The sequence below is a fragment of the Muscardinus avellanarius genome (assembly GCF_963383645.1).
Source record: "Muscardinus avellanarius genome assembly, chromosome: 7".
Taxonomy (NCBI): domain Eukaryota; kingdom Metazoa; phylum Chordata; class Mammalia; order Rodentia; family Gliridae; genus Muscardinus; species Muscardinus avellanarius.
In genome coordinates this window covers 3,786,549-3,809,987 of record NC_137793.1, presented here as the reverse complement: position 1 = coordinate 3,809,987, position 23,439 = coordinate 3,786,549, and the positions used below count along the sequence as shown (strand labels likewise).

General features: G+C 40.2%; 1 protein-coding gene across 3 annotated transcripts in view; it reads right to left on the bottom strand.

The window, feature by feature from the left end:
- The window catches only part of FNIP1 (folliculin interacting protein 1), a gene marked incomplete at both ends in the record, with an annotated part of 88,430 nt that overhangs the window by 36,193 nt on the left and 28,798 nt on the right, over nucleotides 1-23,439 (bottom strand). For 2 of the 3 annotated variants that reach the window (XM_080699114.1, XM_080699115.1), the window contains 3 exons: nucleotides 50-150; nucleotides 6,835-6,969; nucleotides 14,091-14,217. In XM_080699114.1, coding sequence (XP_080555240.1) covers nucleotides 50-150; nucleotides 6,835-6,969; nucleotides 14,091-14,217 — 363 coding nt within the window. The remainder of the gene's footprint in view (nucleotides 1-49; nucleotides 151-6,834; nucleotides 6,970-14,090; nucleotides 14,218-23,439) is intronic. The other variant, XM_080699116.1, reaches the window with a different exon arrangement.

The window sequence follows — 23,439 nt, the reverse complement described above, 5'->3', positions numbered from 1 at the left end:
TCTAAAAATAGATTCACTAAAAAAAATTTTTTTCCAGAAAACCGCTCACCGGATCTGATGAATTTTCAAGGTGGATCCTTTGTAGCTCATCGCCACTGAACCAAACATCATCTCCCCAAGCATATTGGCATCAGAAGAGCACCGCGAACCCTACACAATGACCAAAATATTAGTAAAGTTACCAAGATCAGAACAATTTAGGACTACTTCAAATACTGATTTCTATTTTAAAAACTCCTTTGTGAAGCTGGGTGTGGTGGCACATGCCTATATTTTCATTACTTAGGATGCTGAGACAGGAGGATCACCGGTTTGCTGCCGGCCCTCAGCAATTTACCAAGACCTTGTTTAATAAAAATTACAATAGGGCTGAGGTGTGGCTCAGAGTTAATGCCCTGGGTTCACTCCCCGTACCATAAAAAGGAAAGAGTACCTCACCCTTACATTACTCCGTGCAAGAGTTTAATCCTACAAAGTACACACTGTTCTGCAACTTGCTCTTCTTCATTCGACAGTGCCTTAGAGATCACACCGTATTACAGACACTTAATCTATTCCTTTTAAAAGCTGCACGGTAGCTAGGCACCATGGCACATCCCTACAATTCCAGCAATTCTGGAGGCTGAGGTATGAGGATCACAAGTTTTGAGGCCAGCCTGGACAACTTAGTGAGACCTTGTCTCAAAATAAAAAATAAAAGAGCTGGAGGTATAGCTCATGGTCAAGGGGCCCTGAGTTCAATCCCAAGTAAAACACACACACACACACACACACACACACACACACACACACACACACCAGTATTTTCCTGTATGAAAATAAACAGCTTAGCCAGATGTGATGGCACACACCTATAATCTCAATACTTAGGAGGCTGAGACAGGAAGCTCACAGGTTTGAGACCAGTCTGAGCAACTTAGTGAGACCCTATTTCCAAATAAAATATAAAAAAAAGAGCCAGGGTGTAACTCAGAGGCAAAATGCCCCTGGTGTTCAATCCCTAGTATCATACATGTAAAAATAAAATAAAATAAAATAACCCACACACTTTACTAGACTATGCCCCTCTCTATTAATGAGCTAGGTCTCTTCCAGGTTTTTGCTACTACAAATAATGCTCAAATCAATATTTTTACCATTTCTTATGCACATGAAATATTTCTCCAAGGGAGATAATAAGTGCAATTCACTTAACAGGGAGAATAACTTCTACTGTTACTACTTTTATTTATTTATTTATTTATTTATTTATTTACTTATTTTTTGCTACACTTGGGATAGAACCCAGGAGCATTCTACCTAGAGCTACACCCCCAGCCCTGATTTTTATTTTGAAACAGGGTCCCACTGAGTTGCAAAGGGCCTCACTAAGTAGCGGAGGCTGTCTGCAAACCATGATCCTCCTGTCTCAGCCTCCCAAATGCTGGGATTACAAGCGTGCGCCACCATGCCCAACTTTTATTCTTTTTTTTTTTTTTTTTTTTTTTTTTTGGTGGTGGTACTGGGGTTCCTGGAAGCCCTTCTACCTCCGGGCTACACTCCCAGACCTACACACACACACACACACACACACACACACACACACACACACACACACATTTTTTTAAAATTTGGAAACAGGGTCTCTTAAGCCAGTGTGGCTGGCTTCAAACCTGCGTGATCTTCCTGTCTCTGTCTCCCAAGCCCAGGGATTACAAGCGTGAGCCACCATACCCGGCATTCATTCATTCATTCATTCGGTTGTACTGGGGTTCCTGGAAAACCTTCTACCTCCGGGTTACACTCCCAGACCTATTTTTGTACTTTTTTATTTGGAAACAGGGTCTCTTAAGCCAGAGCGGCTGGCTTCAAACCTATGCGATCCCCCTGTCTCTGCCTCCCAAGAGCAGGGATTACAAGCATGTGCCACCACGCCCAGCTATTCTTTATTTTAAAACAGAGTCTCACTAAGTTGCAGAGGACCTCTCTAAGTTGCTGAGGCTGGCCAAGAACTGTGATCCTACAGTCTCCTGTCTCCCAAATGCTGGGATTACAAACATGCACCACCATATCAGCCTCTACTCCTTCTTTTATACAAAAGAAATACACAGAAAGGGGGTGATTTGTATCTATTCTGTATTTCTTAAATTCAATATAGATTCAACATAATCTCTGTCAAAATCCTAAAGGCATTTTTATAAGAATAACAAACAGCCAGGGTATGGTGGCACACACCTGTAATCCCAGTACTTGGGAGGCTGAGACAAGAGGCTCACTGGTTCATGACCAGCCTCAGCAACTTTGTAAGGGCCTCAGCAACTTAGTGAGACCCTACTTCTAAATAAAAAACAAAATAGGGCTAGGGATATAGCATGGATGTAGCATGTCTCTGGGTTCAATCCCCAGTAACACAGGTTAAAGAAAAGAGAGAAAACTGGACTCTTAAACTATATACAAAAATCAACTCAAACTGGATTAAAGACTTAAAATATAAGATTATAGAAGAAAAGCTTCCTGACACTGGTCTTGGCAATTATTTCACAAGCATAATACCAAAAGCAAAGACAACAAAAGATTAAATAGACAAGTGGGATTATATCAAACTAAAAAACTTCTGTATAGGCAAAAGAAAAAGGCAAGAAGGCAACCTTTGGAAGGGGAGACAATATATGCCATATGTCTGATAAGAGGTCACTCTCCAAAATATGCAAGGATCTTCTACAACACTATAATAACAACTCAATTTTAAAAAGAATTGAGGACTTGAATAGACATTTTCCGAAAGAAGAATACAAGTGGCTGACAGCTACGTTTTAAAAAGTTCTACATTACTAATCATCAGAGAAATGCTAATTAAACCACAATGGGCTATTATCTCACATCTGTCAGGTTGACTATTATAAAAAATTAAACATAACAAGTATTGACAAAGATGTAGAGAAACACAGTCCTTACACCCTGCTGGTAAGAATGCAAAGTGGTATAGCTACTCTGGGAAACAGCACAGCAATTTCTGAGAGAGTTAAGGCTAAAACGACCACGTGTTCCCGCAATCCTACTTGTGGGCACTGATGCAAAAGGGCTGAAGTGAGGTATCACAAGAGCTGTCGGAGCTGTCAGCACTCCTGTGTCCACTGCAGCACTACTGGCCACAGCTAAACATGCAAATGACTCCATTAACAGGCAGATGCACAGACAAAGAAAATGTGGCATATACACACAATGGAATACTATTCAGCCCGAGGAGAGAGGAAATGCTGCAGCGTGTGACGGAACAGATGAATGGAAACCATCTGATGCTAAAGGAGATGTCAGCCACTGAGGGGTAAATGTGCCTCTTCCATATGCAGTACCTAACAGTCAAATTCATGGAATCAAAGAGCAGGATGGTAATTACTAGGGGCCGGGGGAAATACACTCGTCAGTGGGCATAAAGTTTTGATCACGCAACCTCGATATGTTCTAGAGATCTGCTATAAAGCACAGTTCCTAGAATCAACAATAATGTATTGTACACTTAAAAATTTAAGACAGACAAAAAGACTTATTTGAAATATTACAATATCTTGTTTTCAAAGAACTCATTAAAAAAAAAACTCATGTCAGCTGGGCGTGGTGGTGCACACTTGTAATCCCAGCGTTTGGGATGCTGAGACTGGAGGATCGCAGTTCACGGACAGCCTCAGCTACTTAGTGAGACCCTCCGCAACTCAATGAGACCCTGTTTCAAAATAAAGAATAAAAAATAGGGCAGGGGGTGTAGCTCGGAGGTCAAATGCCTCTGGGTTCCATCCCCAAAACCGGAAAAAAAAAAAAAAACACTCATGTCTTTCCATTATTGGACTTCACAGGAGTCAGAAAAAAAGTTAAAAATACACACTTAGATACTACTCATATGCCATAGTAAATATTACTAAAAAACTGTCTTTTAAGAGTTTATTCTCTACTTATTTTTTGAAATCTCATTTATCTCAAGGCACCAATGTGCCCAACTGAGAAAACTGCATTTCACAGCCTCACTTGAGATAGGAGATGTGGTTTCCTTTCTGTCAGGTTAGACTAATGGTCAAAGCACTAGTTTTCAGAACTACCCATTTATACTCATCTGACACAGAACGCGTCAAGGAGATATAAATGGAAGTTACTCGGTGCCACATGGTGACCATAAAGCAACAAGAACACATGATCTCTGACTAAGCAGGGAGACAGGAAGCTGGGTCTCTGGACATCTGGAAGCCCATAAATTACTCCTATCTAGCACACTTTCCGATCTCTTGTCATGTGAGAAAAACTATTTAAGACCCTTCTACTAGAGAGTGTCCCCGTGTATTTCCTACCTAATATAATTAAATAGTAAACCAAAGAAGAAGAGAACCTAAATAACTATTCAAATAGTAAATGAGGATTATTCACAAATTTCATTAAACTGTTCCATCATGGAAAATAATGAGTTATTAGTTTTCTTAAATATTTCGTAATTCTAATAATGACGAGAATCCCCATTTTAAAGGTAGAAGCCAGAGAACCCAGATACACTCTATTTTTCTCTTCATGATATGATTATTTTTTAACTCACTGGCCTGTTTATTGCTTATCATGAATCTTTGCATTACTCTGGGTTAGAAAGATCTATATATTTTTATTTTTTCACCTTTATTTTAAAAAAACATTTATTATATACAACTATTGCATGTTATATACATATGTGTGTATATATATGTATATGCTCTTATATAATAAATGTTATTTTTATCTCAGAAAAAGCTGTGTTCTTAAGTGTCATTTCAGTAAGGTATTTATTTTAAGCTGGGGATGGTGGCACAGGCATGGAACCCTAGTATGTGGGAGGCTGAGACAGGAGTATCATAGGTTTGTGGCCAGCCTCAGCTACTTAGTGAGGTCCTGTTTCAAATTAAAAAAAAAAAAAAAAATCGAGCTGAGGGTATAGCTCAGAGGTAGAATGTCCCTGGGGTTCCATCCCCAGTAGCACACACACAAAAAAAGTTTATTTTAATAAAAATAAATAATATTTTAAGAAAAAAAAAATATATATATATATATATTTTTTTTTTTAGTACTGGGATGGAACCCAGGGACATTCTGCCTATGAGCTACACCCCCAGCTCGATTTTTTTTTTTTAATTCCTTATTTTGAAACAGGGTCTCACTGAGTTGCAAAGGGCCTCACTAAATAGCGGAGGCTGTTGTGAACTGTGATCCTCTGGTCTCAGCCTCTCAAATGCTGGGATTACAAGCATGAGCCACCATACCCAGTTTAGAAAAAATAATTTTTGTTATACCCAGTTTACTAACAGGAAGCATCTTTCCTAGTTCTTGGAATATGGTTCAGATTAAATGTTTATTTCAAAACACAGAGCTTTGGGAACTGAGAACACCACTTTAGAAATAGAGTAGAATAAGCCAGATGTGGTGGCACATGAAACCCAGTACTTGGGAGGTTGAGACAGAAGAAGGATCACAGGTTCAAAGCCAGCCTCAGCTACATAGTGAGGCTCTCAGCAACTTAGTAAGAGCATGTTTCAAATAAAATATAAAATAGGTCTGGAAGTGTGTAGCCCAGAGGTAGAACACTCCTGGGTTTAATCCCCAGTACCACAAAAAAATAAATAAATAAAATAAAATAACATACAGAGTGTAGTTCAGAGGTAGAATACCTCTGGGTTCAATCCCTAGTACTACAAAAAAAGGAAAGAAAGAAAATCACTGAGGATTCTGACACAAAATGGGATTATAATCACATACTACTTCAGATCTCTACAATCTTGATCACATTACTAATATTTACTTTTACCATTTAACATATGGAAAAAAGGCAGGTTTGCACAATTTAACACATTACAGTACTTCCTAAACTGCAAAATGGCCTAAGTTCTGTGGTGTTACATGCTGAAGCACTAAGAATCTGTTACAGTACTGTTTCTATGAAGGAAAAAAAAGGAAGGCAGAGGGAACTATGTAGACCCTCCCAAGAGCTGGATTTCAGTCATTTCAGAATCCCTTCATATATCACATATCACTGATCAAGTTTAAGAATAAATTTTCACCAAAATACCATCATCTTATTACAAATAATTTAAAAGCCCATGATTCAATTTTGGTTAATATTAAATATAAAAATAGTTATAGATTCATGCAAGCTTGGCTGATACAAATAAATTCAAACCAGGTGACAGTAGCCTAGCATGGAACCGCAAGTATATAAAACACAGTAAGTCTATAGAGAAGCTCTTACATAGTACTAACCCAAATGTGTGTCTAAAGAAGAATTATGTTACCCAAAATAAATATATTAGCTGGGTGTGGTGGTGCACACTTATAATGCCAGTACTTGGAAGGCTGAGACAGGAGGATCACAGGTTCTCGACCCTCCACAATTTAGTAATACCCTATTTCAAAATAAATGATAAAAATAAAATAGGACTATAGCTCAGAGGTACAATGCCCCTGGGTACAATCCCTAGTACTGTCAAAAAAAAGTTCATTTTTGACTGTGCATATCTCCAATTATACTTTCATTACATACTATGGCTGACCTGTATTAGCTAACATTTATCTTCATAGATAAGTATAAAAAGGTATATAAAATAAGTTATTGTGGTAGACCAAGAAATATAAACTAAGAAAAAGGAGAAAAATAGTCCTGCTACTTGTATGAAGAATTTTCTGCATTTTTCCTATCCCAAGATTTTTCAAAGTTCATGAACTTACTTGTTAATTATCTGTCTCTATAGCTACAATGTAAACTCCAGAAAGACTACTATCATACCTCAGATCCCTAGAACGGGACTCAGAAAGTATTTGTAAGTTAAAGAATAAGTGATATCAATGGCTCACCTGGTACTTGGGACACTGGTCCTTTGAGTCAGAAGGCAGAGTGACAGAACTGTCCAAAGAAGAGGAGCTGTCTCCTCCAGGCCTCAGCTGGCAGCATTTCCCAAAGACTTTAACTGGGGCATCACTGCAGAGCTTCTGAAATACAGCAAGTGCTATTTCCATTCATGTTCCAGATTTCTGACCACATACAAATTTAAGCAACAACACTAAAACCTTTGGAAAGGCCAACAATGAAATAATCCCAAGTAACAATCTTAATATCGTGTCTAAGCTGGGCGTGGTAATGTACACCTACAATTCCAGCACTTGGTAGGCTGAGACAGAAGGATGGGAGTTTTGAGACCATTCTTAGCAAGGCTCTCAGAAACTTAGCAAGATCCCATCTCAAAGTAAAAAGAAGAAGAGAGCAGTGGTACACAGGCTTGAGGTCAGCCTCAGACACTTAATGAGACTCTCAGAAACCTAGTGAGAGCCTGTTAAAAAAAAAAAAAAAGGAAGATAGAGCTGGAAGTGTAGCTCAGAAGTAGAATGCCCCTGGGTTTGATCCCAAATACCACCACCAAAATAAAATAAAATAAAAAAAGTTTTGCAAGGGTTATTATTTAATGCTGATGCAACTTCAGTATTTGGTGTTGATTCAATTACATTTAAATTTACTAAGTTTGCCAGGCGTGGTGGTGCACGCTTGTAATCCCCGTGCTTGGGAGGCTGAGACAGGAGGATCACACAGGTTCGAAGCCAGCCTCAGCTACTTAGGCTCTCAGCAACTTAGTGAGACCCTATTTCCAAATAAAGTATAAAATAGGTCTGGGAGCATAGCCCAGAGGTAGAAAGCCTCTGGGTTCCACCCCAGTACCACCAAAAAAACAAAAAAACAAAAAAATAAAACAAACTTACTAAGTTCAGATATTAATGTCAGCCGGGCGTGGTGGTGCACGCTTGTACTCCCAGCATTTGGGAGGCCGAGACTGGAGGATCGCAGTTCGCAGACAGCCTCAGCTACTTAGTGAGGCCCTCTGCAACTCAGTGAGACCTGGTTTCAAAATAAAGAATAAAAAATAGGGCAGGGGGTGTAGCTTGGAAGTTGAATGCCCCTGGGTCCCATCCCCAGACCCGAAAAAAAAAAATACATACATACATACATACATACATACATACATACATACATACATATTACTGTCTTCTACTCATACTATATAACTTTTAAATATAATCTAAAATTCAGATTCAGATTCATTTTATCTTCCTAAGAAACTTATAGCTACTTTCAAATGGAAAAAAAGGTTAATTTCTTTTTGGTAAAGAGAACAGAGTAAAGCAAATAAGCTTGCCTTGACATTTTTAATTCATAATAATATTTTCAACAATACAAACTTTCATCCACATTTTTTATAAATCATATGGACAAAACAATTTAATCCTAGTTCTTTCTTATAAGTGGCTTTTAACTAACCAAAGTATTTTATTTTGAGTTTTATATACTTTAATAGTATCATATACAAATTCTACAACTTGGTGAGATCCACTGTGGTACTCCATCTGTGAACAGACTGCACTGATCACATTAATCACCACCAGCGCCCTGCTCAGCGCCTCGTGAGCACTTAGTGTGTGTGCGTAGGGTGGGCTTACTGGAGATAGAACCCAGGAACGTTCTACCTCTTAGCTACACATCCTGCCCCATTTTGTTCTTTATTTTAAAGCAGGATCTTGCTAAATTGTGGAGGACATCGCCAAGTTGCTAGCCATGAATGAACCTGGTATCCTCCTGCCTCAGGCTGCCAATTAAGTACTGGGATTACAGGCATGCACCACCAAACTCAGCTAACATAAAAAAAATCTTCATGAAAGTAACTAGAAGATTTTAATAATAAACTTCCTAACATAATTTATAATTGATTAATATGTCCTGACCACTTATCAAATGTGAGTTAGCATATACTTTAGAAAACAATGGAAATAGGACAAAATTTTTATGTTAATATTTTTCTTTTTGTGTGTGTGTGTGGTACTGGGGGTGAAACCCAGGAGCTTTCTACCTCCGGGCTACACCCTCAGCCCTATTTTTGATAATTTATTTGAAACAGGGTCTCACTAAGTTGCTGAGAGCCTAAGTAGCTGAGGCTGGCTTTGAACCTGTGCGATCCTCCTGTCTCAGCCACCACACCTGGCATATTTTTCCTAATCTAGTAATATACATAGCCATGACATAGATGGCTGTGCAAATGAACAAAGGCTTATGAGCTTTTTTTTTTTTTTTTTTTTTTTTTTGGCGGTACTGGGGATGGAACCCAGGGGCATTCTATTTTGAACTACACCTCCAGTGTTATTTTTTACTCTTTATTTTGAAACAGGGTCTCACTGAGTTGCAGAGGGCCTAAGTAGCTGAAGCTGTCTGCTAACCCTCCTGTCTCAGCCTCCCAAATGCTGGAATTATAAGCGTGCACCACCACGCCCAGCTAGGAATTCTGATAGAGAAAAAATATAACAAGAGGAAATCAGAAAAGATTCATAAAATTGTGAATAAAATGAATCTTGAAGAACAAAATTTCAACTAAGAGGCTAGCACATGGGATGTAGAATACTGGTATTCAAGGCTGTGTGTTTTCTGACCACTGATGAGTTAAAGTTTTAAGAAAGAAAAAGAGAGCCAGGCATGGTGGCACACGCTTATAATCCCAACATTTGGGAGGCTGAGACAGAAGGATCACGGTTCGCAGCCAGCCTCAGCTACTTAGTGACTGGACCTTTGCAACTTAGTGAGACCCTATTTCAAAATAAAGAATAAAAACATATGGCTGGGGTGGTAGAATGTCCCTGGGTTCCATCCCCAGTACTGCGGATGAAAAAAAAAAGACAAAAAATAATAATAATAAGTTTACAGGAAGTTTTCAAAGAGTTGAATAATAAGTGAATAGTATTGGAATAGAGCCAACAGACAGAATACTACTGAGACACGGAGAGACAGAGAAGAGACAATCACACAAAGGAGATCACAGATCAAAAAGAGAAACTAAGGTGAGAGGGAAGCCCAAATCAGACATACTATGTTATCAGTTAGTATAGCCTGACAGAGAAACAAAGAGACGTAAAGAGATACTGACAAGAGACAAAGAAGGGCAGAAAGAGACAAAGAGCGAGAAGCATGAGATTGTGGACTGAATTCCAAATTCATAGGTTAAAATCCTAACCCCCAGCCGGGCATGGTGGCACACACTTGTAATCCCCGCTCTTGGGAGATGGAGACAGGAGGATCGCGCAGATTCGAAGCCTGCCTCGCTGGCTTAAGAGACCCTGTTTCCAAATAATAATATAAAATAAGTCTGGGAGTGTAACCCAGAGGTAGAAGGGTTCCATCCCCAGTACCACAAAAAAAAAAAAAAAAAAAAAAAAATCCTAACCCCCAATTTTGATAGTATTATGAGGTGGAGACTCGGGCATGATTAGGTCATGAGGGTGGAGCCCCCATAAATGAGATTAGCACCATTATATAAAAGGAATCCAGAGAAGTCCTTGGCTCTCTCTCTACACCATGAGGGCACAAGACAGTCACAGTCCATAGCCTGGGGGGCTCTGACAGAAGGGGCCCATGCTGGCACCCGCTCTGAGCCAGTCAGCCTCCAGACCCTTCAGTGAGGACTGAAAGCCCGCTGTGTGTGCGACCTAGTCTACAGCATTTTGTTATAGCTGCCAGAACTAAGACACATGAGGAGGAGAAAAGAAAAGAAAAAATAACTGCTTTGTTGGTGTGAGTAAAGTCACTTGTGAACACTTGAGAGACAAAGAAAAAAGCCACCTGGGAGGGAAGAGGGCAGGCATCTGCAGGAGGGAAGACCATGGAGACTAACAAAGCATACTAACCCCAGAAAAGGTAGGCAGGAGCATTCAAAGACAGATAGCACGAGTAAGCCTTAGCAAGGCTGTTAAGATACATGAACAGCATTAACAAAGAGAAATCGTAAAGAGAATCCCATGCTACGACTCAATGCGATACAGAAGTACAGAGAAAAACCTTAACAAATGTCTGCTAAAAATTAGTAACACTAATCAATCAGTGTCAACCTGTCAGCCTGAGCAAAGTTCTGTTTCGCTTTCAGCAACTTAAATACAAAGAAGATAAGCTTATCCCAGTGTACAAAGTTAGTCTCAGATTTTAAATCTCTGATAACCTTCAGGTTTTTGTTTTGCTTGGTACAGGGGACCAAATCCAGGCGCATTCTACCTTTGAGCTACACCCCCAGCCATTTTATTTTATTATTTTGTGTGGTGCTGGGGATTGAACCTGGGGGTATTCTACCTTTAATCTACACCACCAGGCATATTTTATTTTATCATTTTATTTGTATGGTACTGATATTGAACCTGGAGGTACTCTACCTTTGAGCTACACCCCCAGCCCTTTTACTTTTTATTTTGAAACTGAGATCTTGATAAGTTGGGTAGGGTCAAGCTGCTGAAGCTATCCTTGAACCTGCAATCCTCCTATCTCTGCCTCCCAAAGTCTGGGATTACAGATGCACATCACCACGCCCATCTCTGACCACGTCCAGTCCTATGACTCTTGGGGATCTCACCACTTAGCTATTCAAGCCAAAAGGTAATCAATTCAACAAAAATTTTCTACTCCCTCATCTGCACACCCAACTACTGTACACACAGCACCCCAAGGGTTGTTAAATGTAAGGCAGTTGTCTTCAAGATACCTACAAGCCTCTGATACTTTGTTTTTTTGTTGTTGTTGTTTTGGTTTTTTTTTTTTTTTGGTGGTACTGGGGTTCCTGGAAGCCCTTCTACCTCCGGGCTACACTCCCAGACCTATTTTTACATTTTCATTTTTGGAAACAGGGTCTCCTAAGCCAGCGCGCGCGGCTGGCTTCGAACCTGCGCGATCCTCCTGTCTCCGCCTCCCAAGCCCTGGGAATTACAAGCGTGCGCCACCGCACCCGGCAAGCCTCTGATACTTTGAATCCTGCCCCACCTCTGGCTACTTTTCATACTGTTTACTACCATTCCAGCAAACTGGCCTTAACATAATTCTCTAAAGGCACCATGTTCCGGTTACTTTGTAGACTTTGCATTTGCTAGTCTTACTACCAGAAATATTCAGTCCTGGTTGCATGCCTTTTCCAAATTTCAGCTTAATTTTACCTTTACAGTATATCTGAAGATCTCATACTCAAACCAGCAGAAATTTGGTTCTTTCTGTTAGCACCTAGAAGCAATCTCTAAATTTCCTTCACAGTATTTAATCACGAGTTAGAATGATTTATATGCTTATTTGCTCAGTGTCTTCCTCCCCTAATAAGGTATCTAATTATAGGTACCTAGAGAGCAGAAGCTGCTAAACTCCAAATGCCTAGTATCTTGTAGATACTTGGTTAGTAACACAAATAAATGCTTTTATATCATCAGACTGAAAAAAGTCTGATCTTATTCAGAGAAAGGATAAGCAATCTAAACAAAGCACCAGAAAATTGAAAGGTTTTTAGTAATTAAAGAGACACTGTAAAGTCTGACAATCAAAATAATTAAACGATGAGTTAAGTGTCTACTATATGCCACGTAGTAGATACCAAGAAGACAGGTTTTTTGTTTTTTGGGTTTTTGTTTTGTTTTTTTGCAGTACTAGGGATTACACCCAGGGGCATTCCACCTCTGAGCTATACCCCCAGCCCTATTTTTTTATTTTATTTTATTTTTTTTTTGCAGGTCTGGGGATGGAACCCAGGGGCATTCAACCTCCAAGCTACACCCCCTGCCCTATGTTTTATTCTTTATTTTGAAACCGGATCTCACTGAGTTGCAGAGGGCCTCACTAAGTAGCTGAGGCTGGCCGCGAACCTGCGATCCTCCAGGTCACAGCCTCACAAATGCTGGGATTACAAGCGTGGCCACCACGCCCAGCTTATTCTTTATTTTGAAACAGGGTCTCACTGAGTTGCAAAGATCCTCACTCAGTAGCTAGGGCTGTCCATAAACCACGATCCTCTTCTCTCAGCCTCCCGAATGCTAGGATTACAAGCGTGCACCACCATGCCCAGCTTAAGAAGGCAGTTTTAAATAATAGACCATGAACAACATATTCAAAATTTAAGAACACAAATCTCCAATACAGGCTCTCAATTCTCAGAAAATACTATTTTAATAAACAGTTCTAAAGCTGGGAGTGGTAACGTTTATTTGTAATCCCAGTACTTGGGAGACTGAGACAGGAGGACTGTGGTTCACAAACAGCCTCAACTACTTAGTGAGGCCTTCTGCAACTTATGAGACCTTGTTTTAAAATAAAGAACAAGAGGGGGGGGGCGGGGCAAGCTTGTAATCCCCGAGCTTGGGAGGCAGGGACAGAAGGATCGCACAGGTTCAAAGCCAAACCCTGTTTCCAAATAAAAATATAAAAAATAGGTGTCTGGGAGTGGAACCTGGAAGAAGAAGGGTTCCATCCCCAGTACCACCAAAAACAAACAAACAAACAAACAAAAAAAATTAAAAAATAAAGAAGAAATAAGGCTGGGAGTGTTGGGGGTAGAATGTCCGTGGGTTCAATCCCCAGTACTGGAAAAAAGAAAGTAAATTAAATAAATAACCAGTTCTAGTGATAGGAAAAGCTTTCCCGATCATGTTTTGTTTTCAGGAGGTCTCTGAAATGCTACTGAATAATATCAACCTAAGGGAGAGGAGGGAACGCAATTCCAGGCCTCTACGTCCTGCTCACATGCCTAGAAAGCTCTGTCTTTATGCCTGAAAGTGTAATGGCAGTAACATTACCCAGGTTTTCCTAGTAAACCAAGTGAAGGTCCGTGTACTTGCTGAGCTGGTTACAACCTATTCTAAATATGGCATTGAAAGTTAGAAGAACAAACACTGCGCTACCTCCACTTTAGGGAAAAGAAAATGTTCTAAGGGCAAGAGAATTAAGTTCCTTTGCACCTTCAGACACAGAGTTTCACTTCTCTAGGACTCATTTTCCACAACTGCAAAATGGGAGGTTTAGACCTGATCAACTATAAAGATTCCAGTAGCTCTATCATATCTAACATATAATCATCTAAGGAAATGCATCCAAACTAAAAGAGTATCTGGTTAGATTAATGGCAAGTAATGCACATGTTTTTTAAAAATCTCAGAATCAGGATTCTGAATTCTAAATAATATGTTAAGATGTTTTATACTGACAAATGAAAGAACCATAACTGAAATCTACTCACTCTTCAATTATTAAAATACTCATTCAATTTCAAATCAATGATACTCACTGATACTGATGTGTCCTCATTTTTTCTCTTAACGCTGGAGTCAAATAAGACATTTCTCCCTCTTCTTTCACAGTCTTGATAAACAATCAGTCGAATCTGGCTTGGATCAAACTCTGGCAAAGGCCAACTTGAAAGAAAAACAAAGACTTATCAATGGTATTTTAATAAACATTTCACATACATGAGAAATAAAATTATTCCACTTACAGGAAATGTATGAGTTTAGGGCCAAAAAGTTATACAGCTATGACATTTTTAGATTAAAAATAAAAGACCAAAATTATTTGTATTTAAAAACAAAAGTGGTAAACCAGGTGTTGTGATGCACACCTGTAATCCCAATACTTGGGAGGCTGAAGAAGAATAATCAAGGGGTTCTCAACCTGCCTCACCAATTTAGCAAGGCCCTCTGTAATTGAGTGAGATCTTGTTTCAAAATTTAAAAAAAAGGGGGGGGGGGCGGAAAGTGTAGCTCAAAAGGTAGAAAGCCCCTGGGTTCGATCCCCAGAACCAGAATAAAGAAAGAAAATGGTAACTAACACCTAATATATATGAAATTCAGTCACCCCACATGAATATAAAGAGTTAGTAAACATATATAAGTATATTTAACATAGTGAAATATGTTGATTCATGGCATGTACCTAAATGACATAAAGTTAACCCATATTTTAAAATAGTTTTATTACTTTTTTTTCAATATGCAAATGTGGAAATGTGCCGGTACTGGGAAATGGATTTGGTACTAATTTCAAAATATATTGGAAAATTGCTCTGGTACTAATTCTAATTCCAAAATACAGAAAAAGTAGTTAGAGCCTGCTTGCTGCCAGGCTCTCAGGCCAATAGCTGTAATGCAGAGTTCCCTCACCAAAAGAGAGTTGGGACCTAGAACATTCATATTTTAAAAGACAAGTTTGCATAATAATTAATTTCTAGCAGATAAGCTAAAATCCCCCAGGGATGTGGCAGGATGGCACAGGGCAGATATCAAATGACCCCTGACTTTGTTAAGCAAGTAACACATTCAGGTCTTAAAGACTTGGCCTACAACTGCATCAAGGCAGGAAGAAGGCTTTTGGTAGAGCAAGAAATCCCCATAATCAAAAGAAAAAAGGTGCTTGCATAGAGTTACTGGACAGGATCTACACCTAGTCAGGTCAGGAGAACTACTGGTTAAGCAAAGATGATGAGAGGTAATCATCTTTACAAGAACTGTTCGGTATCAAAAACTTCAGGGTCTTATTTTCAAGTCACCCACTACGTCACTCTCTGATGCAGTGTTTTATCATTTCTATCCCCTTTCTGCCTCTGTAATAATAAAAATTGCTTAAGATTACACGCATAGTTTTGGCTATTCTTTTCTAAAAATAGCTAAGAACAAGAACCCATGACTCCATCTCACACCGGTACAGTTTCGGCACCCAATGGGGGTTCTGTTACAGTTCTGGGGTGGCACCATTACAGAAACTTTAAAGTTTAAACAACACACACACACACACACACACACACACACACACGAGTAATCAACAGTAAGTGTGGTAGAAATTCTCCCATAGTGCTGGTATGAAAAAAAAAATGGCATAATCTTATTATTTTTTTAATCTGTGCTTCTGTGTTAAATGAACAAAATCTAGCTGGGTATGGTGGCACACACCTGGAATCCCAGCATTTGGGAGGCTGAAACAGGATGATCGTGGTTTGTGGACAGCTTCAGCTACTTAGTGAAGCCCTTTGCAACTCAGTGAGACTCTGTTTCCAAATAAAATTTTAAAAAAATTGAGCTGGGGGTGTAGCTCAGAGGTAGAATGTTCCTGGGTCCAAAAAATAGACAAAATCTAGCAAGAATAAATAATCCCAGCAATTCCACTTCAGAAAAGTTTACTATAACAGAATAATGTGGTGGTGGTTGTAGTGGTGGTGGTACTAAGAACTAAACTCAGAGGCATTCTACCTCTGAGCTACACCCCAGCCCCATTTTAGTTTTTACTTTGAAACAAGGGTCTCACTAAATGTGCACTGGCCTCAAACCTGCCATCCTCCAATCTAAGTCTCCCAAGTACTGAGATAATAGTTCTGGTAAGAAGGAATAGTTCATGTGTGGGGTTGGGGGAGAAATTGAACCCAGGGGCATTCTACCTCCAGGCTACCTATACCCCTTGCCCTGTTTTATTTTTTAATTTTTATTTTGAAACAGGGTCTCGGGTTTTCTGAGAGTCTCCTCATGTTCCTGAGGCTGTCCTCAAACCTGCGATCCTCTTGTCTTAGTCTTCCAAGTACTGGGTTTACAGGCATGTGCCATCATTCCAACTCATACCTAGTTTTTAAAACTACAAACAACAAAGAAAGTGACGGTCTTAAAATTGGGGAGAGTGGTTAACTCCAGAGGTAAGGCAGGGGAGGTAGGCGTATATTCAGGGAGGAACACACCAGAGAGTAGGACAAGACTACATTCTATGTTTTGCCTAGTCATTGTTTAAACAGATCTGCACTTGTCAGTATGTATTTAAGTCATACCACTTGTATGCACTTTCATATATGCAGTATATTTCACAATTTAAAAGATTAATGGTATGACAAGGTAGGAAAAAGAGAGTAAACAATAAATGGAAGTGCAGAGAAATTAGCCCAGAGAATTGCAAGCCCTACTGACAAAAGAAGCGCTCGGGGGAAAAGGAGCAATTTGCCCTTAATCATATTGGGTCCAACTCCTCACAATCCACCAGGGAAAGCTTTAGATTGGGTTTTTCAGTATCTTAAGAGAAACTTAACTCCATTAATAAATGTGAAACTACCTGTAACTGGCAACATAAAACATCTTCATCCCAAATTCTTAACAGAAAACACAGTATGAGTTTTCTCCTATGTAAGCCTTAGCAAATGTCTGTTAGAAAATGATGGTGCCTTTCCCTAGACGCTGAAGCTAAAGCAGAGGCTCATCCTTATGCCACACTGATTTATATCAACGGAATTACTTTTGCAAAACACTGCTTTCATCTTATGCAAAGGAAACTATTGAGACAAAGTAAAGATTTTGACAGGTAAAAAAATACAGTGGAAAATAGAGCATTGAAGAAGTAAACGTTTGCAAGAATATTGCTAAAATAATGGACAATGGAATCTAAGCTAGTTAGAAAAGGAGGTAATAGCAGAAGACTAGCATATTCCAGGATAACAGAGGCAGAATGGTCAAGGTGCTGGAAAGAAACATAAAAAAGACAATGTGTATACGGGGCAATACAAGGAAAAAGATTAAATCATAGGGTGGAATATTAACATTTAAGATATTAGAGACAGAATAGTCCATGCACTCATCCAATAAAGATATGTACCTACTATGCGTCAAGCACTGGTTAGGGCAAGATGAGAAAGAATCTGCTCTAGAAGAGAAAGAGAGAAAGAGCCGAAGATAAGTAAAGAAATAAATGTACATGAAAATTTCACAGCCAGGCATGGTAGTACATGCCTATAATCCCAGTATTTGGGAGGCTGAGACAGGAGGATCACAGGTTCGAGGCCAATCCCAGCAATTTAGCAAGGTCCTCTATAACTCGGTAAGATTATTTCCGATTAAAAAATTAAATCAGGCTGAGAGAGTAGCTCAGAGGAAGAAGGCCCCTGGATTCTGTCCCGAGTGTCCCTCCCCACCAAAATTTCACATAAGTGGCAGGTAAAATGGCCTTATTGGCCGCAGTGGGAGGCAGCAGTGAAGGATGCTGTGTACACAAGGGTACCACATCCACCTTCCAAAAGATACCTCACATCCACAGAATTTTCTGGAGAAAATAAAGTTAGGTTTGGCTGATATAAGGTCTTCCAGAGGACCCTGTACAAGCAATGTGATGCATCTCATTAATCCAAACCCCTCTAGCTTCTAAGACACTCAGAGTGTAAGATCCAACCCACACTTGGCTGTAAAGCTCTTGGCGTCTGGCACAGACCCACCTCCCAGGCCCCGCCACTCTGCCCAGTGTCACCAGTTATTTTCTCAGTGGTGGTAAGACACCAGACTATTTCACAAGTTTATCCTCTGTACAACTCCTTCTTCTATGGGAACTCTACCCAGCCTACGTGGCAAACTCCTGAAGATACAGCTCGAATGTACTCCTCTGGGAAATGTGTACTAATTCTCTCCGAGCAGAGTTAAACTGCCAACTTCTGGGATTATACTTATATACTGTCGAGTATGTATGAGAACCTGTTTCAAAATAAAAAATAAAACAGGGCTGTGGGTGTAGCTCAGAAAGTGTAATACCCCTGGGTACATTCCCTAATATCGCAAAAGAGAGGGGGGCTGAAAGAGAATTTTGAAAGTAAAAAGGAGCCCTAAACAGACAGGAAGAAACTGGGATTATTTTGGACAATCAAGGTATATGGTTACCCAGACAGGCTGAAAAGCTGGGACTATAAAAGGCCTTCATCTTACAGGACAAAGGCATATGTGTGGGAAATACATAGGAAAATACGAAGGGAAAAACTATACATTTAGGATATATTTCTAAGTCAAAGGGAAGGAATAAGAGTTTAAAATAACTAGAGGGAATTGTTAAGAACCCAAAAGAGTTAAGACATAGCATCCTTGACAAAGTACCCCTAAATAAAATGCAAAATAAAGCCAGCTGTGGTGGCGCATGCTTGTAATCCCCACGCTTGGGAGGCTGAGAAAGGAGCATCGCGCAGGATCGAAGCCAGCCTCAGCTAGTTAGTTAGTGAGGCTCTCAGCAACTTACTGAGATCCTGTTTCCAAATAAAATGTAAAATAGGTCTGGGAGTGTAGCCCAGAGGTAGAAGGGTTTCCAGGAACCCAAATATCACCAAAAATAAATAAATAAATAAATAAATAAATAAATAAATAATTTTTAAAAAGAGTAACTTGCAAAGCTGGGTGTGGTGACACACACTTGTAATCACAGCATTTGGGAGGCTGAGACAGGAGTATCATGGTTAGAGGACAGCCTCCACTACTTAGTGAGGCCCTTTGCAATTCAGTGAGACCCTGTTTCAAAATAAAGAATAAAAAATAGGACTGGGGTGTAGCTCAGAGGTAGAATGCCCCAGTTTCATTCCCAGTACTTGCAGAAAGTCTAACCTTTACGAGCTAAGGGTATGTGACCAGAATGCACATGATTTAAGAAAAGGAAGGATTAAAACAGTGGTCTCAATGAAGTGAGAGAAGCGTGAGCAAGGACTTGAAACTTGAATTAGAATGGGAAGATCTGAGAATGTACAGCTCCACTTAGCTAATGACTAGGGGCTCACAGTACACCCAAGAGTTGATCAAGTAGGATATCAGAGGAGGAGGAACTGGGAAGCCAGGTTAGAGGTGTGGGTGGCCTAAGACATCACATAAACTCATCAGGAAAGAAAGGTGACAGCTAAGTTTCAAAGTTCTTGAAGAATTCTAGGACACTCTGATACAGGTTTACCAACAAAACAAAGCAAGGTTGGAGGTTGCTACAAGGTCACAGGCCTAGAAAAGAAGAGGTTTCATGAGACTGCAGGCCACAATGTTGAGTAGTATTTGGGAAGACAAACATCTTTTAAGGACAAGAGAAGTGAAAAGTAATTTAATCTTGAAGACAAAAAAAGTGGAGAAATTGTGAATAAAGTGGGAACACAAGGAAGGTATTATAAATGGTATAGAGAAAAGGCGTAGATATTACTAGATGAGGAGGTAAGGATGGAGTAAAACATGAGAAGAGGATCCAAGTGGTAGTCCATGCTTGTAATCTCAGTACTTGGGAGGCTGAGACAGGAGGACTGTCAAGTTGAGAACAGACTCAGCAAACAGTAACTCTCATCAAACTAGCCAGACTCTCAGAGTAAAACAGAATAAGGCTAGGGGGTGCAGCCTGGAGGTTGAACGAAGACTTACTACCGGGAAAGGCTTGGACTTTGGAACATGTCTGAATAAGACAAGAATGGAGTAAAAGACAGATGGATATAGTACAGACTTATAGTTAAATGGAAAGCTCTGTGAAGTTATTTTGGTATACAGCAAACACCCACAGAATCCTAGTTCAAAACAACAAAAGCAACAACAATAAGTGCTGGTCAGAAGTTATCGGGAAGACTTCTGTGCTTCTGCTGAGTATTTCCTTGAAATGGAGAGGAGCTACTCATAAAACCCAATTTTCTTTACTTAGTAATGGAAAGAGGTTGTGAATTCTGAACTCTATAAACACGAGAAATTGACTAAAAGATGTATTGCCAAAAATCTGCTTAACAAGTTAATTGTATTTGCACCACACTGGGAGAACATAATATATAGTGACAATAACCTCCCCCAAAGGGACCTTTAATATCTAAATCATTTTATTGATTTTTTTGTGTGTGTGGTTCAGGATGTGGAACCCAGGGGCTTTCCTATCTCTGGGCTACACTCCCAGACCTATTTTCTATTTTATTTGGAAACAGGGTCTCACTCAGTTGCCGAGAGCCTCACTAAGTAGCTGAGGCTGGCTGCGAACCACGATCCTCCTGTCTCAGCGTCCCAAGCACGGGGATTACAAACGTGCGCCACCATGCTCAACTAATATGTAAATCATTTTAAAGGGCAATGGTCACCCTTATTCATTTCATCATGGGAAAAAAGTGAAAGAAAAGCAAACCTGACTACTCAAAGGCCTCCCTTTTCACCCCACGGCCTCTCCTCACTGGGCTCACCGTGCTGGCTCCACTACTAAGCATGAGCCCTCACTGTACTAGAAGCTCAGTCTTCTGCTATCTAGCCCACCCCACCTGGCTCTCCACTTCACCACACTGTCTCTTTTTATCTAAGCCAAATCTTTATCGGTAGTAAGCACACCACCAGCACTCAAAAATCATCTGCTACAGCAAGACTTATATATATATAATGCTTAGATTAATACATGCTGGTGGTACAGGGTCTCTTAAGCCAGCTGAGGCTGGCTTCGAACTTGTGTGATCCTCGTCTCAGCCTCCCAAGCACAGGGTTTACAGGCATGTGTCACCACGCCCGGCTGAGGCTGGCCTTTAACTCGTAATCCTTCAGCCTCAGCCTCTCAATTCACTGGAATTACAGGCATGCACTTACTGTGCCTAGTAGAAATTAAATATTTTTAAGTAATGCTTAGCATCAGCTTAAAATATTCTTAAGAAGTCGTGTGTGTGTGTGTGTGTGTGTGTGTGTGTGTCTGTGTGTGTTTTACTGGTAACTGAACTCAGGGGCATTCTACCTTTGAGCTACACCCCCGGTTCTACTTTTTCTTTTTCTTTTTTTTTTTTTTTTTGTGGTACTGGGGTTCCTGGAAGCCCTTCTACCTCTGGGCTACACTCCCAGACCTATTTTTACATTTCTATTTGGAAACAGGGTCTCCTAAGCCAGCCACATGGCTGGCTTCGAACCTGCGCCATTCTCCTGTCTCTGCCTCCCAAGCACAGGGATTACAAGCGTGCGCCACCACGCCCAGCGCTACTTTTTCTTTCTTTTTTTTTTTTTTTTTTTTTTTGGTGGTACTGGGGTTCCTGGAAGCCCTTCTACCTCTGGTATACACTCCCACGGGCTACACTCCCAGACCTATTTTTTAACTTTTTTTTTTTTTTTAATGTGGAAACAGTCTCTTAAGCCAGCGAGGCTGGCTTCGAACCTGCGCCATTTTCCTGTTTCCGCCTCCCAAGCGTGGGGATTACAAGCGTGCGCCACCACGCCCAGCTACTTTTTCTTTTTTTTTAAAAACAGGGTCTCACTAAATTACAGGGGGCCTCACTAAGTAGCTGAGGCTGACCACAACCTGCAATCCTCCTGTCTCCGCTTCCCAAGTACTGGGATTACAAGTGTGTACCACCACAACTGGTTTATTTTATCTATTTTAAAGCAAACATATCACCAAATTTGTAACTAGATTTGGAATGGCTTTATATTCACAATTTGGAAATAACATTTTGAGTTATGCTGTATATTAGTGGTATCTTATTTCTCCTAAGTATTTCTACTTTTCAAAATCCCTAAAAAACTCCAGTTATGCACAAATGCTAGCCCAGGTTAATAATAGCAATGAACCACCCTCATCTGAAGCCACAAGACTGTCAGGTGACAAAACAAGAAGTCTGAATTTAACTCAAAAGCCTCTCCATACTGCCGGGCAGAAGGCTAAGTCTTTATAGCCAGCCGGAAGGACTATGATGGAAGGACTATGAGCCTTAGGAGCCTGCTGTTGGTAACAGAAGTTTGCTTTCTCAAAAGGCCTCATCTATCCCAGTCCTATGGATTCATGAGTGACATTGTGCTTTCCTGTTTCACTGAAGAGTCTGGGGTTTTACAGAAGCCATTTATGACTGTTTCAAGTGTTTTATCTTTTCTACTTTAAGTGTGTAATGAAGAAAAATTCAGTGTAAGTTTTTTTTATAAATTAAGTGCTGTCCTGGAAGCTGGCACAGACAGGGAATGACAACATTATTTTTTAAAAGGTGCTTCAGAGCCGGGCGTGGTGGCACACGCTTGTAATCCCAGCATTTGGGAGGCTGAGACCAGAGGATCACAGTTCGCAGACAGCCTCAGCTACTTAGTGAGGCCCTCCGCAACTCAGTGAGACCCGGTTTCAAAGAAAAAAAAAAAAAATTGGGCAGGGGGTGTAGCTCGGAGGTTGAATGCCCCTGGGTTCCATCCCCAGACCCGCAAAAAATAAAATAAAATAAAAAATAAATAAAAGGTGCTTCAACTCAGTGAGGATATTCAGACAACCATGGTTAGAACCCACCCTTCCAACAATCTGCATCTATAAAGAACGAAAGTTAGTCTAGTAAACAAGAGACAGAATAACTCCTTCCTCAACTTCTGTGTCTCAACTCTCTTTCCAACAAGTCCATATACACTTGGAATCCACAATAGGCTTTTATTCTACTTAGCTGATGGGCAAGTAGAAAAGCAAGCCCTACAGATTACAGAACTCAGAGCAGTCAAGAATCAAGTTGGTTCACTAATTTGAACTCTTAAATTTCAGACAAGGCTGACATGTTACACTATGTGGCCAGTTCATGAAAAAGATATTTTAGCTCACTATATAAACAACTGTCTTTCAACCAGGCCTGGTGGCACACACATGTAAACCCAGTACTAGGAAGGGTGTGTCAGGAGGATCACAGGTTTGAGGCCAGCCTCAGCAACGCAGCAAGACTCTCAGGAACCCAGAATGACTCTGTTTGAAAACAAAAAACAAAAAAGGGACCGGGGGTGTAGCTCAGAGGTAGAATGCCCTGGGTTCAATCCCTAGTACCACATGTACATGTATGTACATACACACGTGCACATGTATGTTCATACACACATAATGTTTTCAGTGGGTTTGTATTTTAATGCGCATCAACATGTTCCTCCAGAAAAACAAAG